Source organism: Emys orbicularis, chromosome 3, assembly GCF_028017835.1.
Source record: "Emys orbicularis isolate rEmyOrb1 chromosome 3, rEmyOrb1.hap1, whole genome shotgun sequence".
Classification (NCBI taxonomy): Eukaryota; Metazoa; Chordata; order Testudines; family Emydidae; genus Emys; species Emys orbicularis.
In genome coordinates, this window is record NC_088685.1 from 145780798 (window position 1) to 145808641 (window position 27844).

General features: G+C 41.8%; 2 protein-coding genes across 2 annotated transcripts in view; one reads left to right on the forward strand and one right to left on the reverse strand.

The window, feature by feature from the left end:
• The window catches only part of SLC30A6 (solute carrier family 30 member 6), a 34468-nt gene extending 29262 nt beyond the window's left edge, over positions 1 to 5206 (forward strand). Inside the window, exons 10-14 of the mRNA XM_065400768.1 lie at positions 237 to 356; positions 661 to 763; positions 1165 to 1212; positions 1892 to 1960; positions 3963 to 5206. Of these exons, the coding sequence (XP_065256840.1) occupies positions 237 to 356; positions 661 to 763; positions 1165 to 1212; positions 1892 to 1960; positions 3963 to 4460 (838 nt within the window). The 3' untranslated portion in view covers positions 4461 to 5206. The remainder of the gene's footprint in view (positions 1 to 236; positions 357 to 660; positions 764 to 1164; positions 1213 to 1891; positions 1961 to 3962) is intronic.
• A 5067-nt stretch (positions 5207 to 10273) lies between these two features.
• Positions 10274 to 27817, reverse strand: QPCT (glutaminyl-peptide cyclotransferase). The gene is made up of 7 exons (XM_065401347.1): positions 27647 to 27817; positions 25314 to 25460; positions 21376 to 21657; positions 16486 to 16662; positions 12969 to 13068; positions 12146 to 12262; positions 10274 to 10419 (listed from the first exon to the last, which is right to left on the reverse strand). Exons 1-7 carry the CDS (start codon positions 27815 to 27817, stop codon positions 10274 to 10276), a joined length of 1140 nt encoding a protein of 379 aa, XP_065257419.1.
• Positions 27818 to 27844: the final 27 nt, after the last annotated feature.

Consider the following 27844-nt stretch of genomic DNA (forward strand, 5'->3'; position numbering starts at 1 on the left):
GTGCACATTGTTTCTCTCTCAGGTTTTTTCCTTTTATTTTCTTTGTGTCCCAAGCATCACAGATTTCCTCCTCCTCTTCCCCCCCCCCCCCCCCAGTCAGCAGCAACATCCTGCCTGCATGATCCTTGAAGTGGGTCTATTGTATGTTGGAGTAGCAGGTGTAGCTTATTAATTCTAGTTTTCCAGCACTTACAACAACAACTAGCTGACAATTGCTTTTTTCTGTTTTGTTGCAGTCTGTGTGGAATCATTCCAGGGTTGAGCAGCATCTTCCTTCCACGAATGAATCCTTTTGTCTTGATTGATCTTGCTGGTGCTTTCGCTCTTTGCATTACATATTTGTTAATTGAAATTAAGTACGTATAATAATTATTTAAATAAATAAAATAAGTATTTTAGGGTATAATTCATGGGAAATCTCCTTTTAGGTTTGCAAGCACTGGTCATGTGATAAGCTGAAATGTCACATGTGACATGAACCATAATCATTGAGACATTTGTTTTTTAAAGGTTGTGTGTTTCAGATACATATGCTTAGTGAATTTTTGCATGTTCTCTCTCTATATCTATACAATGGTGGCCATTTAAAAGAAAAGGCATATAGCTTGCAGATACCCTAGGAAACAAGTATGTCATTTAAAATTACCCTTTTTGTTTCAGCAATTATTTTGCTGTAGATACAGCCTCTGCGATAGCTATTGCTTTGATGACTTTTGGTACCATGTATCCTATGAGTGTCTACAGTGGAAAAGTACTACTTCAGGTGAGACAGTGTCAGAAAATGTTTTAATTTTACCTTTTTAAAAATGTACATGTTTAATGATATCCACCATTAAACATGTAAATGAAAAATGTTCACAAGAAAGAAATGATACATGATTAAACTCTGAAGAAATTTTGAATGTGAGACAACTATGTATCACGGAATCATAGCAATCACAGATGCAGCCTATAGTTTTGATTGAGTTGTTGCTTTTTTGTTACATATACTATCAGCATTGTGAGTTTAGTAAACTACCTGCTCAAGTAATTACATTTAAAGGACTATACTACTATAAATTATAAAGGCAGCAGACAGTAGATCATAATAAAGTTAATATAACTTTAAGATTAGGACCACATTAGCATCTGTCTTTATTGTAACATTCTTTTGATTATTTTCAGACAACCCCACCGCATGTGATTGGTCAGCTAGATAAACTTATTAGAGAGGTAAGTTAGCGTATAACATGTTACATGAGGTGCACAGCAAAGAAGTTCAATACAAAGGCTGAATGTGCATAGTGAGAACCTACAGGTCCTTCAAGGTTCATCCCACAGAAGATAAATCTGACTGCAAATGAAAATTCTACACTTGCACTGTGTGTGTGTGTGTGTGTGTGTGTGTGTGTGTGTATAAAAAATACAAAGCTTACAATCTAAATTAGACAGTACGGTTGATATGTCTTATAGAAATGTTCAAGTTCTTAAATAGGTACAGATCTTCTTTAAAATATATTCAATCTTTGATAAATTATCACTGAAAGGGTTTGCAGCAATTTGTTTTAAGAAGGCATAAAAGAGGGAGTTCCTTTTATATTTTAACAAATAGAGGAGTTGTAAGCATTCGTGAAAGAGCCTGGGTGTCGGAAAAAACAGCTCTTGCTATATGAAGAAATTACACATTTTCAGATAGTGGGAATACATTGGATATAAATATATCTAGGAGTTTAGTGGCATCTTCTTCAATAAAGTCCCTTATGAAAATTTAGTTGAAGGGAGAGTCCACAATGCAAAATGAAATATTGACAATATCATCTACAGCTCAGCTATCTAAACGAATCTACATTTCTAAAAGACTGGAAACATTTTCTTTAATGATAATTTACCACATATTTGTGTTTTAAATTAGGTTTCTACTTTGGATGGTGTCTTGGAGGTTCGAAATGAGCATTTCTGGACATTGGGCTTTGGTACTTTGGTATGTTTTGTGCCATATTGTCTTGTTCCTTAAAAAGGGAACATTATCTTTACTCTCTTAGCTAAATAATTACTAAATAAATGAGATCTCTTGTTATTTTAAATGGAATTTAGAAATTCAGATGCCATAAAATACAGTTTCCCCCCTTCCTGTTAAATAAAGCTTGAGTGGATTTTTTTTACACTAATTGCAGCACTTTTCTGAAAACTTAGAGTGAGGCTTGGAATCCTCTCCCCCACCCTGAACAAGATGCAATTTTTGGTTATATACAGAGGCATCATGTCACAGATCCACCATAACAATCTTTTGCTAAAGAAGTGCACATCACAATTCAGAGTGGTATCATAAATGTAGAACTATTTTATATCTAGAAAGAGAACAATACCACTAGCAGCAAATTCATGTGTTTCTTACTATAGGCTAAATTATAGCTTGGTCCTTGTAGGATTTTTTTATTCTTTTTAAAGTGCTCCCTCCATGAAATCTTTGCTTTGAACCATGCATTAATAACCAGTTTTCAGACTTGTCAGAGGACGTTAGAGTTGAATCTTCTTGGTGTAGTAATCATTGACTTATACAACAACTTTGGAGTAAAGCTACCATTTTGGATCCTTAAAAATTCTTCCAAATGTCATTAATGATTAGTGCCAAATCAATTGATATGGGATTCTCCTATGGCTTTATCTTATGGGAAGTTTAATATGAATTGTCTCTGAGGAAGAAAAAGCTCAGCTACGAGAAGTGAAAAGGAAAATATGGTCTCTTCAACTGAACCATATGTGCTCTAGCAATCCTAAAACAGAAGTAGAATTCCTGTACTACAGAGGAGCACCTAATAAGATCCTAAATGGAAAATATGGAGTTTATTAAAACTTTCTAACAGCTGTTTTTTCTTCTGTGATATAAAATGGACACACACAGGAAATTTATTACTGAAACTAAAGCGGGGGATCAGGTACTCAATGACAGCCAGGAATTAAGAGTCCTTTAAAACTTTTCTCTCCTTTTTATTCTTCTTAGCATGTCATACCCTGAAAACATAGGAGCTTCTTGGCCAAAATTAACTTACCCAAATTTGCTGATAAGGAAAGGGAAGCTCTGTAGTCCCCTATTCTGTTACCTGAAATACCAGATGTTACTGAACTACTGAAGTCATGCAGTGGGAATAAATTGGACTCAGTGGATTCTCCACAAATTTTTACAAAACCTTTGCACCTCAGCTTGTCTGTTTGTACTTGGCATCTTCCAATCTGCAGTGAAATTGGAGTGATGCCCAAGATCTGCCTACACTCTTGCTAGTTAGTGCTACCAGAAAGAAAACCAGCCATTAACTGCATTTGCTGTAGGTCAAATTCTTTGTTAGATATGGATGCAAAAGGCAAATGAGGGACAGAACTTTGTTTCCCATGCTGTCTGCAGTACTAGTTCAAGTTACGGGAGAGGGAAATATTAGTAAGGGTCAGGCAGGCACACACCACACACAGATTATATCCGGTAGTGTAATCACTTCAGAGACACAGCTCTGAGGCAATGCTTCTGTTTTTACCTTACCTTCAAGCTCACCTGGTACAGGTGTCTCTTGCATTCAACAGCAGCACAATGACATACTTTCCTCAACTTGGAGTTTGTTTTAATGCTCTTTCTTCTTCTCTCCACCTGCTCCTGTCTTGTTACAGCTTCTGTCCTCACTTCACTGTTAACTATAAACAATATTTAACACCAAGTGCATAATGTTTTAATAATCTAAATTTCCCAGATATGAATCTCAGCCTATCACCATTCCCAGTGTTTTGACCTCATGGACATTTGTCCTCATCATGGAATTACTTAAGTGTGGCTCTGATCAGTAGTCTCCACTGATGTTCCAAAGTAGTCTCCACGTTTGTGCAGAATAAGATGCTGCTTAGCTCTCCTTGTAGTTAAAATGTTTAATGCAAATCAGGATCTCTACCTAAAAGTCTTATAACAGCCTGGTTGGTTTTTGTTTTGGTTCACTTTCTAGGCTGGATCAGTACATGTACGAATTCGAAGAGATGCTAATGAACAAATGGTACTTGCTCATGTGACTAATCGACTGTATACTCTAGTCTCTACTTTGACTGTTCAGATTTTCAAAGATGATTGGATCAGACCTACCTTAACATCTGGGCCTATTGCAAACAATATGTTGAATCTTTCAGATCATCATATTATTCCAATGCCACATTTAAAGGCTACTGATAATTTGAACCCTGTTACATCCACTCCAGCTAAACCTAGCAGCCCACCTCCAGAATTTTCTTTTAACACACCGGGCAAAAATATGAACCCAGTTATCCTTTTAAACACTCAGGCAAGACCCTATGGATTGGGCCTTAATCATGGATCTGTACCTTACAGCAGTGTATTCAATCAAGGACTTGGAATTCCAGGGATGGGAGCAACTCAAGGATTCAGGACTGGTTTTACAAATGTCCCAAGCAGATATGGAACTAGCACTCGAGGTCAACCCCAGCCATAATAAACTCTATTATGCGTTATTTATTGTATATAAGGGTATTGATTTAATTTTTTTTTATTGTCCAGTTTTTGTAAACCATTAGACCATTCTAAATTACTGGGATCAATTGTATTGTTTATATTCATTAAACAGTTAAATTGCATTTCCACTTTTTTATGTTAGTATATATGATGCAACAGATTTTTGACAGACTTGTGAAACTTGCAAATAGTTTTTACAGCTACTGAATTTATTCACATGCAGATTTTCTATTCACCTTTCTTTTTCCTCCAATAATGTGCTCAAGTATAACATGAACATAGTTTCATGAGAGAGCAAAATTGTGAAGGCGGAGCATCCTCCATTCTTTTTAACTGCGCATTGTTTCTGAATTGTTTTACTGAATGATTGTGCAACAGCAGTGATTCATCTGTTCTGCCCCAGTTCTCATTTCTTTTCTTAAAAATGATGATCACTGTTTGATCGATCTTTGGCAAAGTCACAGTTAGATTTTCCTTGGTTGGAAAAGTATTTTTTCTCAATACACATTTTACTGTCCAGTATAAGGACAAACTAAGACTTTTAAATTTCTTATTGACATTAAGGAATCATTTATTATATAATTTTATTTCTTGTTGATTTTATTGAGGTACAAAATGTTCATCAACTGTTTTCTTGTAACTGTTTCATACTTATATTTGTATTTTTTTAATTTAATTGCAAAATTACATGACAGTATACTGGGAAATAAAATATTAGAAACTCCATATTCTAGAAGCACCTCTTTCTTACCTATGGCCACTCCCGTAACAGTATGAACCAGATAAATGACTTTGGCATGCACAGTGGATGGCTCACTCTTGATAAGCCACTAGTGCATCCTTCAGATTGTTGAAAGTGCCCTTTCATTCCATTGTGACTTTATATTTCTCCTGTAGAGCTTCAGAAAACAGTTCACCATTTATAAAGCTAGTTCACAGGGATAGTATACATCAATGGTGCAGAAAAAGAGAACGCAGTATATGGCAGTGATGCTCTGCGTTTGTGGTACTGAGGGCCATATTGGCAACATGACTGCCTCGTTTTCATGTACACTTAACTATTTTTTTAAATTTTTGTAAATAACTTTATATATGACACTTCTGATACAAGATTTTTGTCATTCTTTTGCCTTTGCTAATTGTATTTTAAATTTCACTGTTAGCTGGTCACAATCAATGTGTTTGGTATCTAATCACACAAAAAAGCAAGTATCTGTGTATGTTAAATGGGAAATGCTGATTTTAATTGTATTCACTCTCATGGCCATGAGGCTGCTGCCCCAGCAGGATGACATGCAGGGTTTGTGTGGACTGTATTTTGTTGTGCAGAGGAGGCTGGGAGGATTCCACCTAGCAGACGATTCTGGGTTAACCAGTAAATCCGCTCCAAATGCAATCTCACAGGGCAGTGAGTGCTGCAATGGAAGTAAGCAAATTGTATGGCCTGACTGGATCTGAGAGATTGTAAATTCTTGGGGACCGTCTTTTTTTGTTTGTGGATAGAGTTCCTGCCAGTATGAGCTCCATAACTGGGGCTCCTATGCATTACTCATTGCAATACAAGTAAAGTAATACATTGTCATCAGAGAGATCCTTTGTGTAACGACACTTAGTGCTTTTCCCTCTTTGTTATAACCAGCACCACACACACTTTTTCAAAGGCTCTGGTAGCGGCCACTGCATCCCTACAGGAACCAAAGATTCAAGAACTGTCATATTTAGATGACTGACTGGTAGCAGCTCTATCCAAGCAGGAGGTCCAAGCAGCAGTTTTACAAGTTGTGGATCAGCAGATGGCCTGGAGTTCTTCATCTTTGCTGTGTCCCACCTGGGCACAGCATTCGCCATGCAGATAGGGAAGGGGAGATGCTGTCCAGATGCCGGATCTTTTATACAAAGATGAACTCGGTTTCCAATGTGCTCTGAATTGGCTCCACCACCAACCTCCTGCCATTTGTCTTCTGAGGCAATGGTAAGTGATGACCCTGACTTTCTTCTACCAAGTGTTTTTTCTCTGGGTGTCTGTCTGATTGGACCAATGAGACCCCACCCCAAACTGTGCTTTTGATTTGTCAGTCAGTTTAGGGTTTCCTCTGGCTAAGTCTGCCTTTAGCTGCCGTCTAGGCTTTTAGTGTTCTGGGTCACTCATACCTTCCAGCACCTGCTCTCTTCCAGCTGCACTGTGGACCATCTCCTTTGCTGAGGCCTTCCTCCATTCTGGATCTGAGACTTGTGCCATTCCAGGTAAGCCTCTTTTGATGAGCCCTAGGGCCTGGAAACTCTTTAGGGAGGGTCCCTAGTTCTCTTATGAGCCCAGGGGACGAGCGTCACCTGAACCACTGGACCATCTTGTCATGGCCAAGAATAGTCTTCCCCAGAGCTGAGCTGTTGCAACCCATTGAAGTCAATGAGATCTATGTCTGCTAAGTGCCTTTCAGTTCAGGCCCTAAATAGGGAGCTGGTAGCAAAGGGAAAAGGGGACACTGCCTGGGGCTAGCCTGAGGCCTCCCTTTCCCCAGGCTGGCCCAAGCCTTGCGTGCCTCTCCCCTGCACGGCACTGATGTCAGGCACTGGCCCGAGTCATTCCCCACCCACCCAATGCGGTGCTGGCCTGAGCTGCTCCCCCCCAACCTTCATGGGGCTGGCCTAAGCCGCTAATCCCCCTTGGCCTGCGCCACTCACCCCTCAGCCCATATGGGGCCAGCCCAAGCTGCTTGCCCAACTCCTCTCCCCGCTCATGTGGGGCTGGACTGGCCCAAGCCACGTGCCCGAGTCATCCCCTCCGTTTCTCCATGTTCCTCCGTGCCCTGCTAGGGGTGGCATCCCACTTTTCTTGGTAAAATTGGGCATTTGTCCCATTTGCTCTTGACAGCTGATGATCAGTTGGCAAGAGCGAACAGGACAAATGCCCAGTTTTGCCAAAAAAGTCAGGACAGCCGGGCCAGGACTTAATAAAGGGACTGTCCCGGTCAAAACAGGACATACGGTCACCCTTAGCAAAGTGAATAAAAATTTACCTTCCAGAGGAAACCTCAGACACTTCAGAAAGCTGGTGGTGTCAGCTAGTGACACAGGAATAAAAGTGTAGCACTTTTCTCAGGAGCAGTGGGGACCCTTAAACGCGCCATACTGATTTTGTAGGTCACACTTCAGACGGGAGTACATTTTTATGGGTGAGTTAGTGTAAAATAATGAATAGACTTGTAGGAATTTATAATTTCAGGCAGTTTCTTAGTAACAGCATCTAACCACATATATGTCATACATGTTACAAATGCCAATACATTTTATTTTCAGAGGCCTTACAGAGCATGAAACCACAGCAAACAAACCACTTTTTAAAAATTAATAACTTAGAAGCCTTTAAACTCATGACAGTTTCTGTACCTTTCCCTTTTGTTAATACTTTTTCTCTGCCTTGTGACATTGTATAGGTGTCTTATATACCGCTTGGACATTAGCGTAACCTCATTAATGTTCAAACCTCAAATGATTATAACTTAAAATTATTCTCATAACCTGTAAAACATGCACATACTAGCAATGACTCCAAATAATTTTTATTTAATGACAACTTTTATTGTATATTTACTTTAAAATTAGATAAACAGGTGTTTAAGTTTATTGTGCTCTGTTTTAGAAAATGCATCCAGATTATTGCATCTTAATAGGAGGATGTAACGTTTAAAAATCTCATTTAAAAAAAAAAAATCTTGCCTTTGTTACAAACAGTGACTTAAATTATTAAAATAGAAAATTCTTTAAAATCCATCTTGTGCTGTTTTTACCTTTTGCATTTCTCTCAACTTGGACAATGAAAATAGAAGATCAAAATTTCATTTCTCATAATAGCACAATGCTGCAACTTTGTGTTGCAAACACTGCAAGGGAATGTTCAGTGCCTTTAAAGTTTCTATTGGAATTTGAAGTTATGGAAATATTGATCTTAGCTATAGAAAAGCTTATTTGTATAAAATCTAAAATACAGGCCAGTGCCATGACAATTGTTATCACTCTTGGGATGTTTTTGTTTGCTCCTCATTGTGTGGTGTTTAGACTCTCATTCTTTGGAACCTTACACCTACTCTAATGCTTATTTCATTAGCGCCACTAGTCTACAGCTTGCATTGTATTTAAAAATCCTGTAGTTTTAAAAAATGCACACAATTAAAATGTGATCAGTTCTACTTTTGCTTTGTGCTGCAATACCACCACTCCCTGGTGGGTTCTGCAAGGGCTTATTTATTTTGGGACAAACTGTGGTTGACTCTTGCATGGATGCACACTGTGTGCAGGAACTCTGCTCTTCTCCCTCCCACCCCAAAAGCCACTCTTCTCTTACATGCCTGTGCAAGGGCAGAGCATAGGTGTAGTTCCTACCCCTACCTTGAGCACAAACCTACCACCTCACAAAGGACAGGACAGGGAGAAGACAATATTTATGGTCCTTTCTCTGCTTCACGGGGATTAAGCACATGCTCTTTTGTTTTAAGGTGTGCTTCCCTCGGCATGCCAGGAATTCTGGAAGCTCCTTCTGGGGTGGGGTAACTCCACACCATTCTCAAACAGGCATAATCTGAACACTTATGGTTGGTAATGAGCTCTGAATTTCCATCTTTGGACTTTTAAAAGTTATTCACTCTATAAAAACTGCAGCTAAACCCTAAACTAGGAAGTATTTGCATTCAGGATCTGGATTCTGTTTAGTTTAGGGTTACCATATTTAAAAAATAAAAAAGGACACTCCACGGGCCCTGGCCCCGCCCCTTTCTCCACCCCCGGCCCCGCCCCAACTCCGCCCCTTCCCCAAAGTCCCTGCCCTAACTCCCCCTCCTCCCTCCCAGCCACGCGAAAAGGGCTACCCGAGCGCTACCGGCTTCACGGTTTGCCGGGCAGACCCTGCGCCCCCAGCTGGCGCTTTCCCAGCGCAGCTGGAGCCCGGGAGGGGAAGCGCCCAGCCGGGGGCGCAGGGTCTGGAGGCTGCCCGGCAAACCATGAATCCGGTAGCGCTCGGGCTTCGGGCAGCCCCTATGCCTCTGGACCCTGCACCCACGGCCAGGCACTTCTCCTCCCCGGCTCCAGCTGCCTCTGCTCCTCCCGTCTCAGACTTCGGCTCTGTTTAAGAGCCAAGCTGCCCGAGCCAGCACTACCGGCTTCGGGCAGCCCCCCTTGCCTCCGGACCCCAGCCGCTGGAGCAGAGACAGCTGGAGCCGGGGAGGAGAAGTGCCCGACCGGCGGCTGGGGTCCGGAGGCAAGGGGGGCTGCCCGAAGCCGGTAGCGCTGGCTCGGGCAGCTTGGCTCTTAAACAGAGCCGAAGTCTGAGAGGGGAGGAGCAGAGCTGCCGCGGGAGAGGAAGTGTCCGGCCGGTATTTTCCCGGACATGTTCGGCTTTTTGGCAATTCCCCCTGGACGGGGGTTTGATTGCCGAAAAGCCGGACATGTCCGGGAAAAACCGGACGTATGGTAACCCTAGTTTAGTTTTAATGTCTAGACTAAAAACATTGATAGTGACATGGAAAAATTCAGGTTTCCCTTCTCTCTCCTCAGGTCAGATGTGGAGGACCAGGTTCTTTCTAGGCTGACAATTCTTGTTTAAAGGCATTTTTACCTGACTTAACTGGACTATGAAGCCAAAGACAGCTGACCTCTGACTAACAAGAGTTGTCATCACATCATGCTTTACTTTAGTGCTCTCCATAACAGTTCTCTCCTGGTGAGAGATGATTAAGAACTTGATGCTTGGGGCTGGTAGCAGTATTTAAAACAGAGCAGTGCTTCAGAGCCACTGTGCTATCACAGATTGAGATATTCCAGCACAAACACTTGTAGGATTTTGTTGAGGTTGTCAACGGTGGGTTTGTTGAGGTTTTGTTCATTGTCCTCCATAGTGTGCCACACCTTAGGGAAAGGGGATGGGATCAAGTGAAGAATTTGAACCCCTGAAAGAGAGGAAGGAATTTGGAGATAGCACACAGGCCTTTTGGGTGAGTAAATTAGCATGCATTACAGTACAAGTGGAGTATCTAAGTCATTTGGAATCCAGGGCTATAGTCAGACTATTACTCAATATAGTGACTCCATAACAAGCTGGTATCTCTACAGCTTCCTTCCATTGTTCCTCTTACCCAGCTTGTGACTACAGAAGCTCACCACTTACACTGTATAATTCCTAAAATTAACGAGGAGTCCAGTGGCACCTTAAAGACTAACAGATTTATTTGGGCATAAGCTTTCGTGGGTAAAAAAACCCCACTTCTTCAGATGCATGGAGTGAAAATTACAGATGCAGGCATAAATATACTGACACATGAAGAGAAGGGAATCTTCTGTTAGTCTGTAAGGTGCTACCGGACTCCTTGTTGTTTTTGTGGATACAGACTAACACGGCTACCCCTCTGATTCCTAAAATTAATCTCCTTTCCTTCCCAGCACTCTTTTTAAAAATACTTGTGAGAATAGGTGTGGTTGGACTGTCACAGCAGCTCTCAGCCTTGCAGTCATGCTCCTACTGTGCTTACCTGAGAGCTGCGGAGGACACATTGTAGCCACTGTAGCTTTCCCCCAGGGCAACCCTGAATGGGCCTATTGTAGCGCAATGTTAGCCTTGCTCTGTTCTACATAGCAATTATCCAGTTCCCTGATTGGGATTGGTTGGGATGCCTTACCTACCCCATTACTGCCTGGTAAAATGGAGCACCCTTTGTTACACTAAGCTACCAGCATTCCCAGCATGATGGCTCTCTAATGCTGGTAAGGTGAAAGTCTCAGGCACCAAGCCATTGGAGGAGTGGGGGTGGTTGTGGGAGGGACAATTAAATTTATTCTCCACCTACCACTCTTCCCCCCCCCCCATCCTGTTCCCTACCACCCCCTTGTTCACACTGCTACCAGCTCCCCAAAAGCAAACAGGTAAGATGCACCTCTCTCTGCCTCCTACCCATGATGTTAGAGGAGCTTGTCACCTGCAGTGTCTAGTGACTATAGTGGCTCTTCTCCACCTTTTCACTGGGACTTCTCACCTGCCCTGCTTTCTTCAACTATGAGCTGTACCATACTGTGCTCATCACCCTACTCAGTTGTGCATGATCTGACCTTCAGAGGAGCTTGGGTTAGACTGAACCCCAGTTTTGTATTTGCCAAAGTCCTGCAGCTGGCTAGAGTGAACACACAAGATTGGCAACAGAAGCAGGCTGGGGATCAGTACAAGCCTCATAATTAAAGTAGGGAGGAATAAACACTAGAGAACCCAGTGAAAAAGTTCCTGGGATTGTCTAAGGCTCTCAATATCAGCTCAATCAAATCTCTAAGTCAAGTTCCCCTTTTATGCTTGTGAAATGCCAAGGTGAAGAAGAATAGATTATTTCACTAGTCTCAATTGTGCTGTAACAAACTGGCTAGTGTGTGTACTGAGATTCCTTTGAGCTCAGATGGTGGGGAGCTGTGCTTTTGGAAAAGGAAGATCTGTGTTCTACTGCTATGAAATGTCTTTGGGATCAGTGGTGCTTAGCCCCTCTGAAAATGTATTTAGGAGCCTCAGATTTAAGGAGCTAGGTTAGCAAATGCTGGCCTATACACAATGCTCGCTTGCTTAAAATAAGCATCTGCCCCTGAAATTACAGTAAACTCATACGCTAATTAGGAAATATTTAAAATGGATTCCAGTACCTCTTCTTAAAAATGGAATATGGTCATCCTCAATCAACCCTGGAGCAGCGTTACCCCGGAAATACTGCCTTTCAGAAGGGTGATTCTTCAGCAAACCCAAGCCATGTAGCTTTCGTTCTAAAATTCACAATTGAAACAAAGTTTAAATTATACTTGACAGTAAAATATCCTTCAAATAATATAGTCAACTGAACAACTTTTCTTGTGTAGTATAGGATATTTTTCACATCAAAGAGGGAAAAACAATTGGAAACAATTATTTGTGTTCACCTGGCATCAGTCAGTGGAGGAAGATGGCTGTTGTTTCCCCACCTGTAAAATGAGGATAACTGAAGCACGGAGGGGGTATGTGACCTGCCCAAGGTCCCACAGTGACAGTTTTAGAACTCATGTTTCCTGGCTCCCATGTTTCTAGGTTACCCATTGGGCCATTTCATTAGAGGTCACAAGTATACTAGAGTTTTCATAGCAGTTTTCAAGATCCTGCTAAATGTTAGATTTTTATTTTTATTTCTTTAGAAAAATTAACTCCCAGTTCATAAAACTATGGAATTATGTGAACCAGGTAATAAATTGTGAAATCTTTGAAAACCCCCATAAGCGTTAGTAAAACAAACGGAGTTTAGCAAGGACAACTTTACCAAAAACAAGCACCTTAAAAATTTTAATAACTTGCTTTGGTTGGAAGTGGCTACCACAATTTTAGAGTCTGAACCGACAACTCTTTTGCATGAAGAACTCCTGTTGAATTCCAGGGGAGGAATGACCCTGCTGAAGAGGGCTTTCAGGATTGAGCCCTTATTTAATGGATAACCCTCCTTACCGATTGCTTGAAGTCTGTTAAACCATCGGGCAGTGTTTGAAAAATAATTGGGAAAGGTTGGGTTTGAAGCACCAATTAAATCCAGTAACACAAACAGATCCTATAGGAGTAAAACAAAAATGAAAACTTTTAGCTTCATTAAAAAGTCTTTGAAGGAAATAATATGCCATATAAATATGAGTACACAACCACTTCAGATTTGGGGACAACTTATATCTTCAAGTCAGTGGCACTGCTATGGGTACCCGCATGGCCCCACAGTATGCCAACATTTTTATGGCTGACTTAGAACAACGCTTCCTCAGCTCTCGTCCCCTAGTGCCCCTCCTCTACTTGCACTACATTGATGACATCTTCATCATATGGACCCACGGAAAGGAGGCCCTTGAAGAATTCCACCTGGACTTCAACAATTTCCACCCCACCATCAACCTCAGCCTGGACCAGTCCACACAAGAGATCCACTTCCTGGACACTACAGTGCAAATAAGTGATGGTCACATAAACACCACCCTATACCGGAAACCTACTGACCGCTATACATACCTACATGCCTCCAGCTTCCATCCAAGACACATCACACGATCCATTGTCTACAGCCAAGCCCTAAGATACAACCGAATTTGCTCCAACCCCTCAGACAGAGACAAACACCTAGAAGACCTTTATCAAGCATTCGTAAAACTACAATACCCACCTGGGGAAGTGAGGAAACAGATTGACAGAGCAAGACGGGTACCCAGAAATCACCTACTACAGGACAGGCCCAACAAGGACAATAACAGAACACCACTGGCCATCACATACAGCCCCCAGCTAAAACCTCTCCAGCGCATTATCCATGATCTACAACCTATCCTGGAAAATGATCCCTCACTCTCACAGACCTTGGGAGGCAGGCCAGTCCTCGCTTACAGACAACCCCCCAACCTGAAGCAAATACTCACCAGCAACTACACACCACACCACAGAATCACCAACCCAGGAACCAATCCCTGTAGCAAACCTCGTTGCCTACTCTGTCCCCATATCTACTCTGGTGACACCATCAGAGGACCCAACCACATCAGCCACACCATCAAGGGCTCATTCACCTGCACATCCACTAACGTTATATATGCCATCATGCCGGGTAACTACAGGCCTGTTAGTTTAACTTCTGTAGTATGCAAGGTCTTGGAAAAAATTTTGAAGGAGAAAGTAGTTAAGGACCTTGAGGTGAATGGCAATTGGGACAAATTACAACATGGGTTTACGAAAGGCAGATCGTGCCAAACCAACCTGATCTCCTTCTTTGAGAAAGTAACAGACCTTCTAGATAAAGGAAATGCGGTGGATCTAATATACCTCGATTTTAGTAAAGCGTTTGATACTGTGCCGCATGAGGAATTATTGGTTAAATTAGAAAAGATGGGGATCGATATGAAAATCCAGAGGTGGATAAAGAACTGGTTAAAGGGGAGACTGCAGCGGGTAGTACTGAAAGGTGAACTGTCAGGTTGGAGGGAGGTCACCAGTGGGGTTCCTCAATGTTCGGTTTTGGGTCTGATTTTATTTAATCTATTCATTACTGACCTCGGAACCGAATGTAGGAGTGGGCTGATAAAGTTTGCGGATGACACAAAGTTGGAAGGTATTGCCAATTCGGAGAAGGATCGGGATATTCTGCAGGGAGACTTGGATGACCTTGTAAATTGGAGTAATAGTAATAGGATGAGATTTAATAGTGAGAAGTGTAAGGTGATGCATTTAGGGATGACTAACAAGAGTCCTGGTTGATCGCAGGATGACTATGAGTCGGCAATGTGACGTGGCTGTGAAAAAAGCTAATGCGATCTTGGGATGCATTAGGCGAGGTATTTCTAGTAGGGACAAGGAGGTGCTGCTTCCGTTATATAAGGCGCTGGTGAGACCTCATTTGGAGTACTGTGTGCAGTTCTGGTCTCCTATGTTTAAAAAGGATGAACTCAAACTGGAACGGGTACAGAGAAGGGCCACTAGGATGATCCGAGGAATGGAAAACCTTTCCTATGAAAGGAGACTTGAGGAGCTCGGTTTGTTTAGCCTAACCAAAAGAAGGCTGAGGGGGGATATGATTGCTCTCTTTAAATATATCAAAGGGATAAATACCAGAGAGGGAGAGGAATTATTTCAGCTCAGTACTAATGTGGACATGAGAACAAATGGATATAAACTGGCCGTGGGGAAGTTTAGGCTTGAAATTAGACGAAGGTTTCTAACCGTCAGAGGGGTGAAATTTTGGAACAGCCTTCCGAGGGAAACGGTGGGGGCGAAAGACCTCTCTGGCTTCAAGATTAGGCTAGATAAGTTTATGGAGGGAATGGTTTGATGGGATAACGTGATTTTAGTCAATTAGGCAATAACGTGCCATCGCTGGTAAAATGAGGGTCCGGCTGTAGAATCTTGCCTGTATGCTCAGGGTTCTACTGATCGCCATATTTGGGGTCGGGAAGGAATTTTCCACTAGGGTAGATTGGCCGAGGCCCTGGAGGTTTTTCGCCTTCCTCCGCAGCATAGGGCAGGGGTCGCAAGCTGGAGGATTCTCTGCGACTTGAAGTCTTTAAATTAAGGGAAAGTGGGTGGGTCAGCTTTTGTGGCCTGCATCATGTGGGAGGTCAGACTAGATGACCATATTGGTCCCTTCTGACCTTAAAGTCTATGAGTCTATGTGCCAGCAATGCCCCTCTGCCATGTACATTGGCCAAACCGGACAGTCCCTCCGCAAAAGAATAAATGGACACAAATCGGACATCAGGAATGGTAACATTCATAAGCCAGTAAGTGAACACTTCAATCTCCTTGGTCATTCTATTACAGATTTAAAAGTCACTATCATTGAACAAAAAAACTTCAGAAACAGACTTCAAAGAGAAACAGCAGAACTAAAATTCATTTGCAAATTTAACACCATTAATCTGGGCTTGAATAGGGACTGGGAGTGGCTGGCTCATTACAGAAGCAGCTTTTCCTCTCCTGGAATTGACACCTCCTCATCTATTATTGGGAGTGGACTACATCCACCCTGATTGAATTGGCCCTGTCAACACTGGTTCTCCACTTGCGAAGTAACTCCCTGCTCTCCATGTGTCAGTATATAATGCCTGCATCTGTAACTTTCACTCTATGCATCCGAAGAAGTGAGGTTTTTACCCACGAAAGCTTATGCCCAAATAAATCTGTTAGTCTTTAAGGTGCCACCAGACTCCTTGTTGTTTTTGTGAGCAGTTGCAACTCTCACTTTTTCCTGCAGAAAAAATAAGAGCAAGTTGCCTCCAGTTGTCCCTGCTTTTCCCGCTGAAGTGGCACAGGAAGGAGAAGCAGAAAGCAAGTAAGGTCTCTCTCTCACTCTCTCAAAAAAAAACCCCATATGCTCACTCCCATTATCTGGTGGAGTTCTCGCTTGGTGGAATTTGGCTGATTTCACAGTAGTTCTTTGTATTAGTTGTATGATATTTAACTAGGAATTCATTTGGAAATTAAAGGAGTTTTCACTTACAATGCTCTGTAGTTGGTTTGTATTTGTTGCACCAGGTGGATGGGGAGTAGATTCCATTTTCTGAGCTAAGTGTCGAGATCCATAGAGGGAATCGGTAGGTGACCACCGCACAAAGGCTTCTTCACCATCAAAGAAAATCAGTTTAAGTGAAAGATCTGGCCTGGAGGCTGAGCTGGTCTGTTGAGGAATGTCAAAAGCAATGTCACATTCAATTTCTGTGGAAATACATATTGATACAGGGTCTGATCCTGCAGCTTTCTCATGAGTAGTCTGTTTTTAACGACTTACGTGAAAGGACTACCGCTCTTATTCAAACCTTCCCACATCTTCAGCCTCCCATACCTATACTGTGGTATCACGATAAAGACTGTCATGTGCCTTAAAAGCAGCCTGTGTTGATACAATTCCTTTATGAGGGCTCTGTCGGTGGTTAGAAGTTTCACATCTCTGACTTGTATGAGGATGAATTCAATAACTTGAGAGAGGTCTACAGAACCAGGTGGATGAAACATTTAGTGTCATCTGAGATTAGCATTTGTGGTAACCCTTGATATGAGTTCTGCCTCAGCAAGCAGACTCATAAATGAGCTGTGGTTTTTGTCATGTTTGTGTGTACTGAGTCTCATGAAAACAGTGAGGAACAAGGCACTATTAGTCATTAAAATAGTGACATTTCTTTTTCTGCAGGGTGACGTGCAGCCTTAATCTGACCCTAAAACCAAAGCACGGATGTGTGTGTCATTTTGGGGCTCACCCAGACCAGTAAAGGGTTCTGTCACTGCCTGTCTTGTAACTTTGGGTGCCTTAAAACTATGTCGCTATTCTGGCATGGTGACTTAATTATTTAGGGTGGGGAAATTTCAGACAGGATGTCTTAATGTTGTCCCACTAATCCTAATGGCTCAGTGTTTGTCTTTTCCTGGATTGTATAATGCTAGGTGCTTGGAGCTAATCTCGTAGGGTTGGGTGGGAACGCAACCCTTTCCTGCCTGATTGCTTCATCACTCTGCTGTGAGGTGGAGCTAAATGTTGCAGCACAAATCATGAGCACAGCTCTACACGTACACAAATACATTTACTCATAGCCAAGGTCTGTATACATAAAGACCATCAAGTTCAAAATATTACAAGCTTTCATAAAATACCTTGGCATATTTTTATACATAATAACACTGTACACAACCAATTGATTCAGTTGCTTACTCTTTGGGATTTTGACCTCCTGTTCTCCCTTTGGGGTATCTGGACCCTGGTTGCCACATTATGGAAAGGGAACACTGTGACACAGACATACCCAAGCAGGTATATTGACCTGTGTCTAACCAAATTCTCAATATTTCTCTGAAGGGGGCTGTGTGTGGGCTCTGCTGAAACTTAAGAACTAGCTGATTGTCATGGTTATTTTGTGATGTTTGCACAGGAAATAATTTTAGTTATGTAGGATATTGAGTTTCAAAACTGTTGAAGTGAAACTTGCCATGTGAGGCATGGCGGGTCTCCGGGCTAACTCAGTCAACACTGAGAACCATGGACATCTGTGGAGCCAGCCCAGTATTTACTGTCTAGACCAGGTGCAGCCTTGAGGATTTATGAAGAGACAAAAGAACCCCCCCAAAAGTCTCTGAATAGGGAACCCCCAGAGGTAAGAAACAGTAGTCTGTCATTGTATAAGAAATGAAGAAAAATCACAAGTTGTTATCCCCGTTGGCAGAGTCTCTCCTCTGTAATGGATATCTCATGAAAGGTGGATCCTAGTTTTCTGGACTGGACAAATGCTGTAAGAGCGAATTCATTGGGTGAGAAATACCTTATTAGCCAGGAAAGTAAAGTATTAATAAGTATAGGCTATAGCTTGTATTTTATGTTTTTCTTTTACCTGTTACCTTATGTTTCCAAACCCTTATACTTGCTTTTATTTGAGTCTTAAGCTCTGTTAAATAAACTTCACTTTGGTTTTACTATAGACATAAGCAACTTGTGCGAAGGAGAGTGATAAACTGGGGTACACTGCTTCCACTGGGGTGCCTTGCGGGCGTCTAGAGATAAGAGACTGGGCACACGAGTGTAACAAAGTGAGGTATGTAAATTGTTAGCTTGCAAAGGGGAAGAGAGGGGCTCGCAGACCCCAGAGTGGAGCGGTGTTGCCAGCAGCCGGTGGCTGCGAAGCATCACGCTGATGGGCACAGACAGGGCTGCCTCCTGCTGTAAGCAGGTGGTAGTGATTCACCCCGGACACCTCAGGTATCCTGAAAAGTGTCACAAAGACCCTTCCTCTTCAGCCACCAAAAAAAAAAAAAAAAAATCAAGGCACTGCCATCTGCAGAGAAGATGACATTTGTATTTAGGGCTGCAAAGGAGCTATCCATGTGGAATGTCTTCTCCTCTTCCACCACATGTTCCCAGCACAGGCACTGTCTACACTGCGGCCACTTCCTAAAATTTTCCACCATTGCTAATACCAGGTCTGTTCCACCCATATTAGTAACTTTGGGACCCCAGTCTAGAGAGTTGCCATTGGTGGTTTTACCATTGTATCCACTAATCCTATGTCAAACAGAGTTAAAAAGGTGGAGGTGGTGGTGGCGGCATCCAGTGCCCTGTATGCACTAAGGCTCCCAACCTTGCTACCACTGATGGAGCTGAACCAGGGTAAACAATGGTGGGAAACTTAGAAAATTTCCCTTGTGTAGATAGGGCAATATTGATATCCGCTCTGCTGTGAAACACCGGCTATTTTGTAGAGATTTCAGTTACTCCCCTTTGTTCTTTCCACTGCAAGACAGAGCTCAATCACCCCCATACATATACCAGGAGAATGTGAATTAAAGTAACTTTAAGAAAATAAGTATCTATGCCTGACTTTTTTTCTGCTTAAAATATTCCATGTCTGAATAATGTAAAAAGATATCTATGAACTAGAGTATTTTAAGCTTTACGTAAATATAAATAAATTGGAAGAGCACTGAGATAGAAATCACAACTCAAAGTCACTGTATATTAATAGAGTTGGCCGAGAACATAATAGACTATTATGCTATCACAAGTAGAGTCAAAAGGTCATTGATAATGTATTCATCAGATGAATCCCAAAATACTTTAACAGATTTCACAGGCCATCATTTGTACTAAGTAATTATTTCACCCACATTTAAAATACTGTCTCTTCATGAAATGAAAAGTTGAAATTAAATACTGACTTAGTACTTGCTAAAGATTCAAACCTCTAAATTGGTGCCAGGATTTGTTTATATAAACAACTGTGCTAGTTCATGCAAAATCAAGATTTTTAAATGACAGTTCATTAATATATGCCATGGGGAAATACACCTCTACCCTGATATAATGCAGTCCTCGGGAGCCAAAAAATCTTACTGCGTTATAGGTGAAACCGCGTTCTATCCAGAGGTGAAAGTAAGCCGGTACGCCGGGCCGGACTTCCCCGGCGGTGATTTAAAGGGCCCGGTGCTCCAGCCGCTGTGGGGAGCCCCGGGCCCTTTAAATCACCGCTGGAGCTCCAGCAGCGGCACTTTAAAGGGCCAGCGGATATATATGTAATATAACATACTTAGTTTTATGATAAAAATATTGGAACACTTCATAATGTTCAAATCACCAAATACACTACTAGCACTAAAAGGTGCTATATCAACTTTTTGGAAACAATTGCAGCCGTAAAAACAGTGTTTTAGATTACTTAGATACTTCACATCAGAACACCACAAAATCAAGATCTATCATCTGTACTTTGAGATTGCAGAGAGGATCAGCTTTACATATGAAACCCAGGCATATCTATTACAGGAGTGTTTTATATCTGCATGTGTGAAATAGTAGATAAGGCACTCAAAAATATGTAGCATAGCTCCTGGATTTTTTAGGGCCACTGAAACTTCTTGTGCATTGCAGATGGCCCTAGCACCAATTTACATCAGCTCTTAACAACATGGACAAGACAACTTAATATATATTACATTTCCTGTATTATGTCTTCCCATAATCTAAGACCACCACATACTTAATTCTGAATAATTGACATATTAAGAAAAACAACAAGAAAAAAAAATAACAGAAGTGAAGTTGCCGTTAGAACATGGTGTATGTATCTCCTCTGTAACAGGCTGCTGCAACTCTTTCTCTCTCCAAATGGCTGCCTATCTCAGAAAACAGTAGACTTCCTAGAGATTTAAAAGTGCGGTACACACAAAGCAAAGACCTAGCAGTTACAGAGAGAAATACACCACATCCTTCTCAATGTCTTCTTGAGTGACTGGGCTTGGTGCAGGAATTACTACATGGCATTCTATGGCCTGTATTACGCAAGAGGTCAGACCAGATGTTCATAATGGTCTCTTTGGGCCTTAAAATCCATGCATTTATGACGATGGCTATGATCCATTAAATTATCCACCCTTTACATGTAATTATGAAGTGTTACTGTGTTTCTTTGTGATGTTTAATCATTCATTTAATGGTATCAGGCTTAGAAACAGAGATTATTAATGTATCCTACATCCTGAAAGCTGACACTATTAGGTTACTTTTTAAAAAGCATGGTTCTGTATATCCTGTGGTTAGAAATCTTTTTAAAAGTCTCCAGTCTTCAACTAAGTAAAAATGTATCATTTCCACAGCATGCTATCGAATTGCTCAAACCTCTCTGATACCATTGTGCATCTATTAATGCTTCCTCATTTTTTTTGTATGATGTGAAGTTAAACTCTTATGCAGTAATAGACCTGGGTCCAGTTCTGTTCCCATTAAAATCAATGGGAGTTGTGCCATTAACACCAATAGGAGAAAGATCAGGCCCATGATCATTGAGAATGACAATACAGAAGCCACATAAGGCTCAGCTATGGAAGCATGCAAGAGAGAAAAAGAAACAAGTACCGTCATTGACTGAAGCTGGCTGTCCAGGGCACGTGCTAGCTCCAGTAACATAGCGCAGGGCACAGCTGAGTCAGTGGCTCCCACAAACACTCTGCCATCCCACTGTGGACCGAAGTATTTTGAGTCATGGTGGCAAGCAAGTACCAGATGACGCTTGGCAGAGGGATTAAGGGTGCTGATGATATTTGAGAACGTTCGGTATCCATAGGGCGTGTATCCCTGAAATGTATCTTCTTCGACTACCCAGCCAGCCTGCAATCTTTGAATACGGCGCTTGATATGCTGGAATTGCGCGCGCGCACACACACACACACAAAATCACATTAATATTGTTCAGCATCAAACATGTTTGCAAACAAACTATATCAGTAGCTAGTTTACAATATCAGCTCTTTAATTTTTCTGCGAGGGCTACTGTATTTATAATAAGCATTTTCTGTGGCTAGGCAGCTAATGGACTGAGTTCTTGATAATCACCATCATTGTTTCACTGCTAACTTCTCTTCCTCCACTTTCACCCCATTTGCTTGGCCTCTCCCTTGTTGTCTCTTGTTATATGCTAAGATTGTAAACTCTTTGGGGCAGGGATTATCTGTTAGTACCGGGGTAGGCAACCTATGGCACGCGTGCCAAAGGCGGCACGCGAGCTGATTTTCAGTGGCACTCACACTGCCCAGGTCCTGGCCACCGGTCCGGGAGGCTCTGCATTTTAATTTAATTTTAAATTAAGCTTCTTCAACATTTTAAAAAACCTTATTTACTTTACATACAACAATAGTTTAGTTATATATTATAGACTTATAGAAAGAGACCTTAAAAACGTTAAAATGTATTACTGGCACACGAAACCTTAAATTAGAGAGAATAAATGAAGACTCGGCACACCACTTCTGAAAGGTTGCCGACCCCTGTTTTAGTATATGTTTGTAAAGTGCCTAGCATAATAATCACTGATGGCAGCCCCTAGGCGCTACTGCAGTACCAATAATACTGTTGTTTGCTTTCTACAAGAAATGTGCCTTACAAATAGCAAGTGACTTGAACGAGGCTTAAGAGTTCAACAGGAAACAACTAAATAGTCTCTTCTCTATAAACTGCGCAAAGAATGGAACACTGGAGAACAACTAACTTCAAAAATGGAATTACACAAAATATAATTCAATGTGAGGACAAAATTGAAAACAATGGAACCTGTACAACAGACTACTCATATTAGGCAACTTCCTGCCTTGAAAGATTGCCTCTAAAATATCCCCAAATGTATCCAGTACAGAGGGTTCTGCGTCATCTTTATTATTGGTCTCTTAAGTACTCTCTCAAGGACATGTTTCTCTATATTTAGATAAATAGTGGAAAAAAGCCTCTAAAGGGGAAAAACTATCAGATCATTAAGAGCCTGAGCCAGCTCCTATTAAGGTCAATGGGAGTTTTGCCATTCACTTCAGTGGGAGCAAGAGTGTCCCCTTGAATGGTTTCCATTTTGTTCTGGGTAGTGTTCTGAAAGTTCATGCAGCAACAAGTATTTTGTCCTGTTTGTAAACCTACCATTGGCATCAGCGGGTGTTCTGCAGTGGATTGAGGGGAGTATGTAGTCCTAGCTATACATCTCGGCCCACGGACTGAATTAAAAGTGGAATTTGGACCTTTCCACAGAATGGGTCTGACACCCCAGCTGCTCTATTATGTTTTAACAGAACTCTCTTCTCTGTGCTGACGATGGAGAGTGTTTCTATGTTGTCATAAGGATCTTTTTATTTTCATACATTGTTGTTACCCATAGCAGCAAAAATCCCCTACTTGAGCATGCCATGTGGTTACCATGCCTCAGACTCTGCTCTGTTATTTTTTCCTTTAGTTTGGCTGACAGCCAGTAAATCACCTAGGAACCTCAGAACTGGGTACTATGGACTCTCAAAGACATTGAAACAAGCTTCATTTTTCCACTCCACCAGCTACAGATTGGCAAGTTCATTTATTAGACACAATGGGCTATGGTGGTGCTGTTAAGCCAGCGCCTGCATGGCTGGTTGGGGGCACAGAGTGGTTCCACACTGGGGAGAATCCCAAGAGGTGTTCTGGCTGACTCAGTCACCCTAGAGCAGAGACCATTTAACAGGTGCTGTTTGTATACCCCTGATGTGCAGATTCAACTCTGCTTGTCGGTGTGGAAGAGTAATAGGGTCACACCCCACCTTTAAACCCTCTTTACCCCCTGTAGAGTCTCTAGTAGCTCCAGCAGCAGGAAACTCCTGATCCTTGCAATGGTGTAGCGCAAGGACTAGGGTTGTGCTGGTCCTTGAAAGGGGTATAAGGTGGGCTGGGGAAAGATCCCTTGTGCCCTTTCCCCTTGTGTGTGCACCTATGCAGAACTAGCTACAAACTAGCCCTTAGATTAGTCTGTTTACATAAACATAGCAACAAAAAAATAGAGTGAGAGTAAGTAGTCAGTTTTCAACATGGCAAAATGTTAACAGGAGATGTGGGAGTCAAGGTTCCATGCTAGGCCTGGTGCTGTTTAACTTCTTATTGCTGATTTTTAAGAAGATGGACTTTCATTCAATAAGGCCATCAGTAAGGCCATTGTAATAAAAATGTCACCTAGCTAAGATTGAATCTCTCTAGTTAATGTATTACAATATCTGGCCAGTCATGGCACTGTGTGTGTGAAGGCTGAGTCCCTCTCTTTAATCTTCCTGCCATCTTCAACGGTATCTTCAGATCATGGCCCAGCTGATGCAGAAAGCAGTTCTCACCAACAGCATGTAACTCACTTTTTGGAAACTGATTAGATTGCTGATAGCAGTGTCCCTTTACATTCCATAGGTTTTTAGAGTGATTTCTATATAACTTTTTATTATAGTTTCATTCCTTTCCTAAAGTTCCCCAGGACTTTTCTAGAAGAGTGACCAAGACTAGGCCTGGTTCTACTACATGCAACTCCCCTGAAGTTATTGGAGTTAGAACTGTGGGCAAAATGCAGGCCTGGTATATTTCAAAGTTGTACAGCACCTTTCTTCTGGGGCTCCCAAAGTGCTTTACAAGCATTAATGAATTAAGCATCATGTTACTCCTCTGAGATAGAGAAGAACTGATATCCCCACATTACAGATGTGGTCATTGAAACCAGAAAAGTAAAGTCACTTGCCCCAAGTGGCACAGTGAATAGGTGGAAGGACCAGCAAAGGAAGCCCTGAGTCCTTGTCCCATGTACCTTTTAAAAACACTGTGGCTTCTTGACAAGCTATAGTAATCCAGAGCAGGCAAGATGTCAAATTGCATCATGGTCCAACCCACCACTACAGCTAGATCTTTGGGGCAACTCTGTAAGCCCTCCCTCTTCAAAACCAGCAAGACCTCTTCAGGGAAGACATTTGGCTTGCCCTCCATGTGAAGTTCCAAGGGCAACTGTGCAAACATGGTGTCATGTATCAGGGAGTAGCCGTGTTAGTCTGTATCTACAAAAACAACAAGGAGTCTGGTGGCACCTTAAAGACTAACGTTTATTTGGGCATAAGCTTTCGTGCTTATGCCCAAATAAATCTGTTAGTCTTTAAGGTGCCACCAGACTCCTTGTTGTTTTTGTGCAGACATGGCATGTTTGTGTGAGCGCAAAGACATCCTGCTGGGTTGATTTTAGGTTACATGGAGTACTCTTTCACTTAAATATATGTTTAATATCTGATTTTCTTTTATACGTCATACTTGTTGGAGCTGCGTAAAATTAGGGAATAGAATTTAAAGTAGATTAAGTTTTGGGCCTGTCAGCCTTGACGTTGTGTCTTTATGGATGACCTTTCTCAGTCTTCTGATGGTAGTGGTCTTACTGAATGCAGCAAATGTGTCTCCACACAGGGGTGGCCAGAGCCTTATACATTTGAGGGCACTAGCAGAATACAAACAGATAGTATCCTTAGTGTGTCCAGAGGATGTAGTCTCACCTGACGCACAGCATAATTTCCTGGTGATCCTGGGTATCTCTCTATCAGTATAGGATGCAGATCATTTTGCCACATTTGAGAAACATCTGTGTGTGCTGCAACTTGCTGGATACCAGAAAAATTTAAAATACTTGGTTGGTGGGAGTACTGCAGAAGGAAAAAGAGGCAACTATTATCTGTTCGTTTGTGTTGTTTTCTTCAGTATGACAAATGTAATGCTATAGAATGCAAATAACATACTGTACTATATTAACAGGATATTGAGTGCTAATCCTATTTACTGTGGCATCCTCCAGTAATATGGACAACAAACCCTTACGAGTGTGGTTCTTCTCTCAAAAGTGACTCTAAAAATGGCATTGTGCAGTTCTGTATCTCACTGGTTGCTAGACTGAATGTGCTCAGTTTACACATTTTTTCACATGCCTGAGCAACAAAAGTTTTGCTGACATAAGTGCTAGTGTACACATGGCCTAAGATAAGTTTCTTACCTAAACCAACCTTTCAGTGTCACCCACCCCACCTGGCTGGGGATCCATCATTCAGGGAATGCAAAGAGTGCTGGACCCTTTATTCCCTCTGTGATGGATAACAAAGCAGTTCTTTCCACTTCTTATAGTCCAGTAATCCTTTGCAATGTGTTCTTTTGAAGTGTACAGTATCCCCAGAAAAAGCTCCTGCTCCTTGTGCTCCCATGTGTTGATGCCATGCTGTTTTCTTAACTTCCTGATAACTTGTTTTTCTGTTGACTTAAAATTAAAATGCAAAACCAACCCGGGCTCGCCTGGCAAATACTGTCTGGGGATTGGTCCTGCTTTGAGCAGGGGGTTGGACTAGATGACCTCCTGAGGTCCCTTCCAACCCAGATATTCTAAGTGTCCTTTGTGTTGGTTTCACAATATTTCACTCACAACAGATACCTTGGCAGCCAGGTAAATCAACATCCCTTTGACCTTTGAGGAGAAGATTTCTGCTGCTGCTTTTGACTCCCACTTCTTTGCTTGGCTTGTGGGGGAGAAGCAACAAAAATCCTCTAGGATCCTGTGGGGACAAGAATCTAGAGGTGGTGGCTGGTGAGTGTGGGGTGGAGGTTAGAGTGCTCAGATGAACAGAAGGGAGCCTCACTTGTCATCTTGTCTTGGGCCTGGTAAATTCTGACTGCAGCCCTATACATCACTGGATGTTACATCAGATTACTAGAAGTCAGTCAATTCTAGATGAACTTTGGGCTCAGATTCTTTATGATCAACTCAAAATGGGTCTTGAACATTTTTTCCATTTGAAAGTCTTGGAACACTTGATTAAATTAACCTTGAAGCTCCACGATCTATTATATTTCATGTGGCTCAAATAACTTCTGCATGAAGAAACCATGCTAGTGTTTCATAATCAGGCCAAATAACTGTTATATTTTGAGTGTCTGCCTGTATTTTTACTGCTGTATTATTCTATCTCACTAAGTATTAATCCTGAGATCTTATTGTTGTAATTGGTTTACACCATTTTTTTAAAGAAACACAAATAACTCTGGATGAAACAAAACATGCTAATATTATCTTATTTCCAAATAATTATGCAGCAGTTCTGTTGTCATTATCTGTTATAGTCCCTACCTGTATTTTCCATGCTAGATAGAATTTACTATTTTAACAGAGACCTTCATTTCCTCAGACCAACGTATAATACTCTCTGAATCATTTTAATTATAATCTCTCTCTCGCATTTCTTTTCTGCAGTCCTAACAGTCTTAGATTTTGTCTCTTTTTTTTCAAGTTCAACAATTCTCTGCAAAATGTTTCTCTTGTTGAGTGGCCAGGGCTAGGTTAGTGTGAATCTCATATTATCACAATAACATATTGAGGAAAAGAATTATCTGCAGCCATTAAATTATGATGAAGGCCATGTTCTCTTTACCTGTCTGAGTCTGTTATGTATGCTCACAATGCTCTCTAAGTAATAACAAGCTAAGATTTACTCTGATCTCTACCTTGTGGGTGGCTCAGAGAACTTAGCCCATCCACCCACACTGTGTTGTTATCACATCAGCAGCTCTTACACTGAAGACAGAGCCCTGATCACAGCCACAGGCTGCACAACAAAGATGCAATTCATGCCGATGTCTCTCTTATAAGGAAGGAGTAGGAATCAAATGAGAGTGTCTGTCTGAATCTGAACTCCTCTTCCAGAAGCCTCCAGACTGAGAGGCAGGCCTGGATTAAACAGCTCAGCTGTTGATCTCCCCTCCCCACACACACATATGCCAAAGCCCCACTCTGCATTTAAATGGGGGTGAGAAGACAAGAACCAGTTTGAGAAATACAACTATGACCCACCTTCTCCTGTGTCCAGTCTACTCTGGCTTCCCTCCCATCTGCCAGCTGAGAGAAGGTGACTGTTGCCAGGTAAAGTGCCCAGGCCAGGCAGAAGGATGCTGCTGTCTTGGTACGCCTGCTTCCCCCTGCCATCCCTCTTCTGCAGCTGCTACTGCCCTTCTTGCTGTGCATGAGTCAGTAGCTGGAGCAGCTTCCTTT

Coding starts and splice junctions, on each gene's coding strand:
- QPCT (XM_065401347.1), bottom strand. CDS start 27,817: ATGCACAGCAAGAAGGGCAGTAGCAGCTGCAGAAGAGGGATGGCAGGG. Junction 16,663..21,375: donor GCCAGCTTCAGTCAATGACG/GTACTTGTTTCT, acceptor ATTCCTCAACAG/ACCAGCTCAGCCTCCAGGCC. Junction 10,420..12,145: donor TATTCCATTTTTAAGAAGAG/GTACTGGAATCC, acceptor CCTCTCTTTCAG/GGGTTCAAATTCTTCACTTG.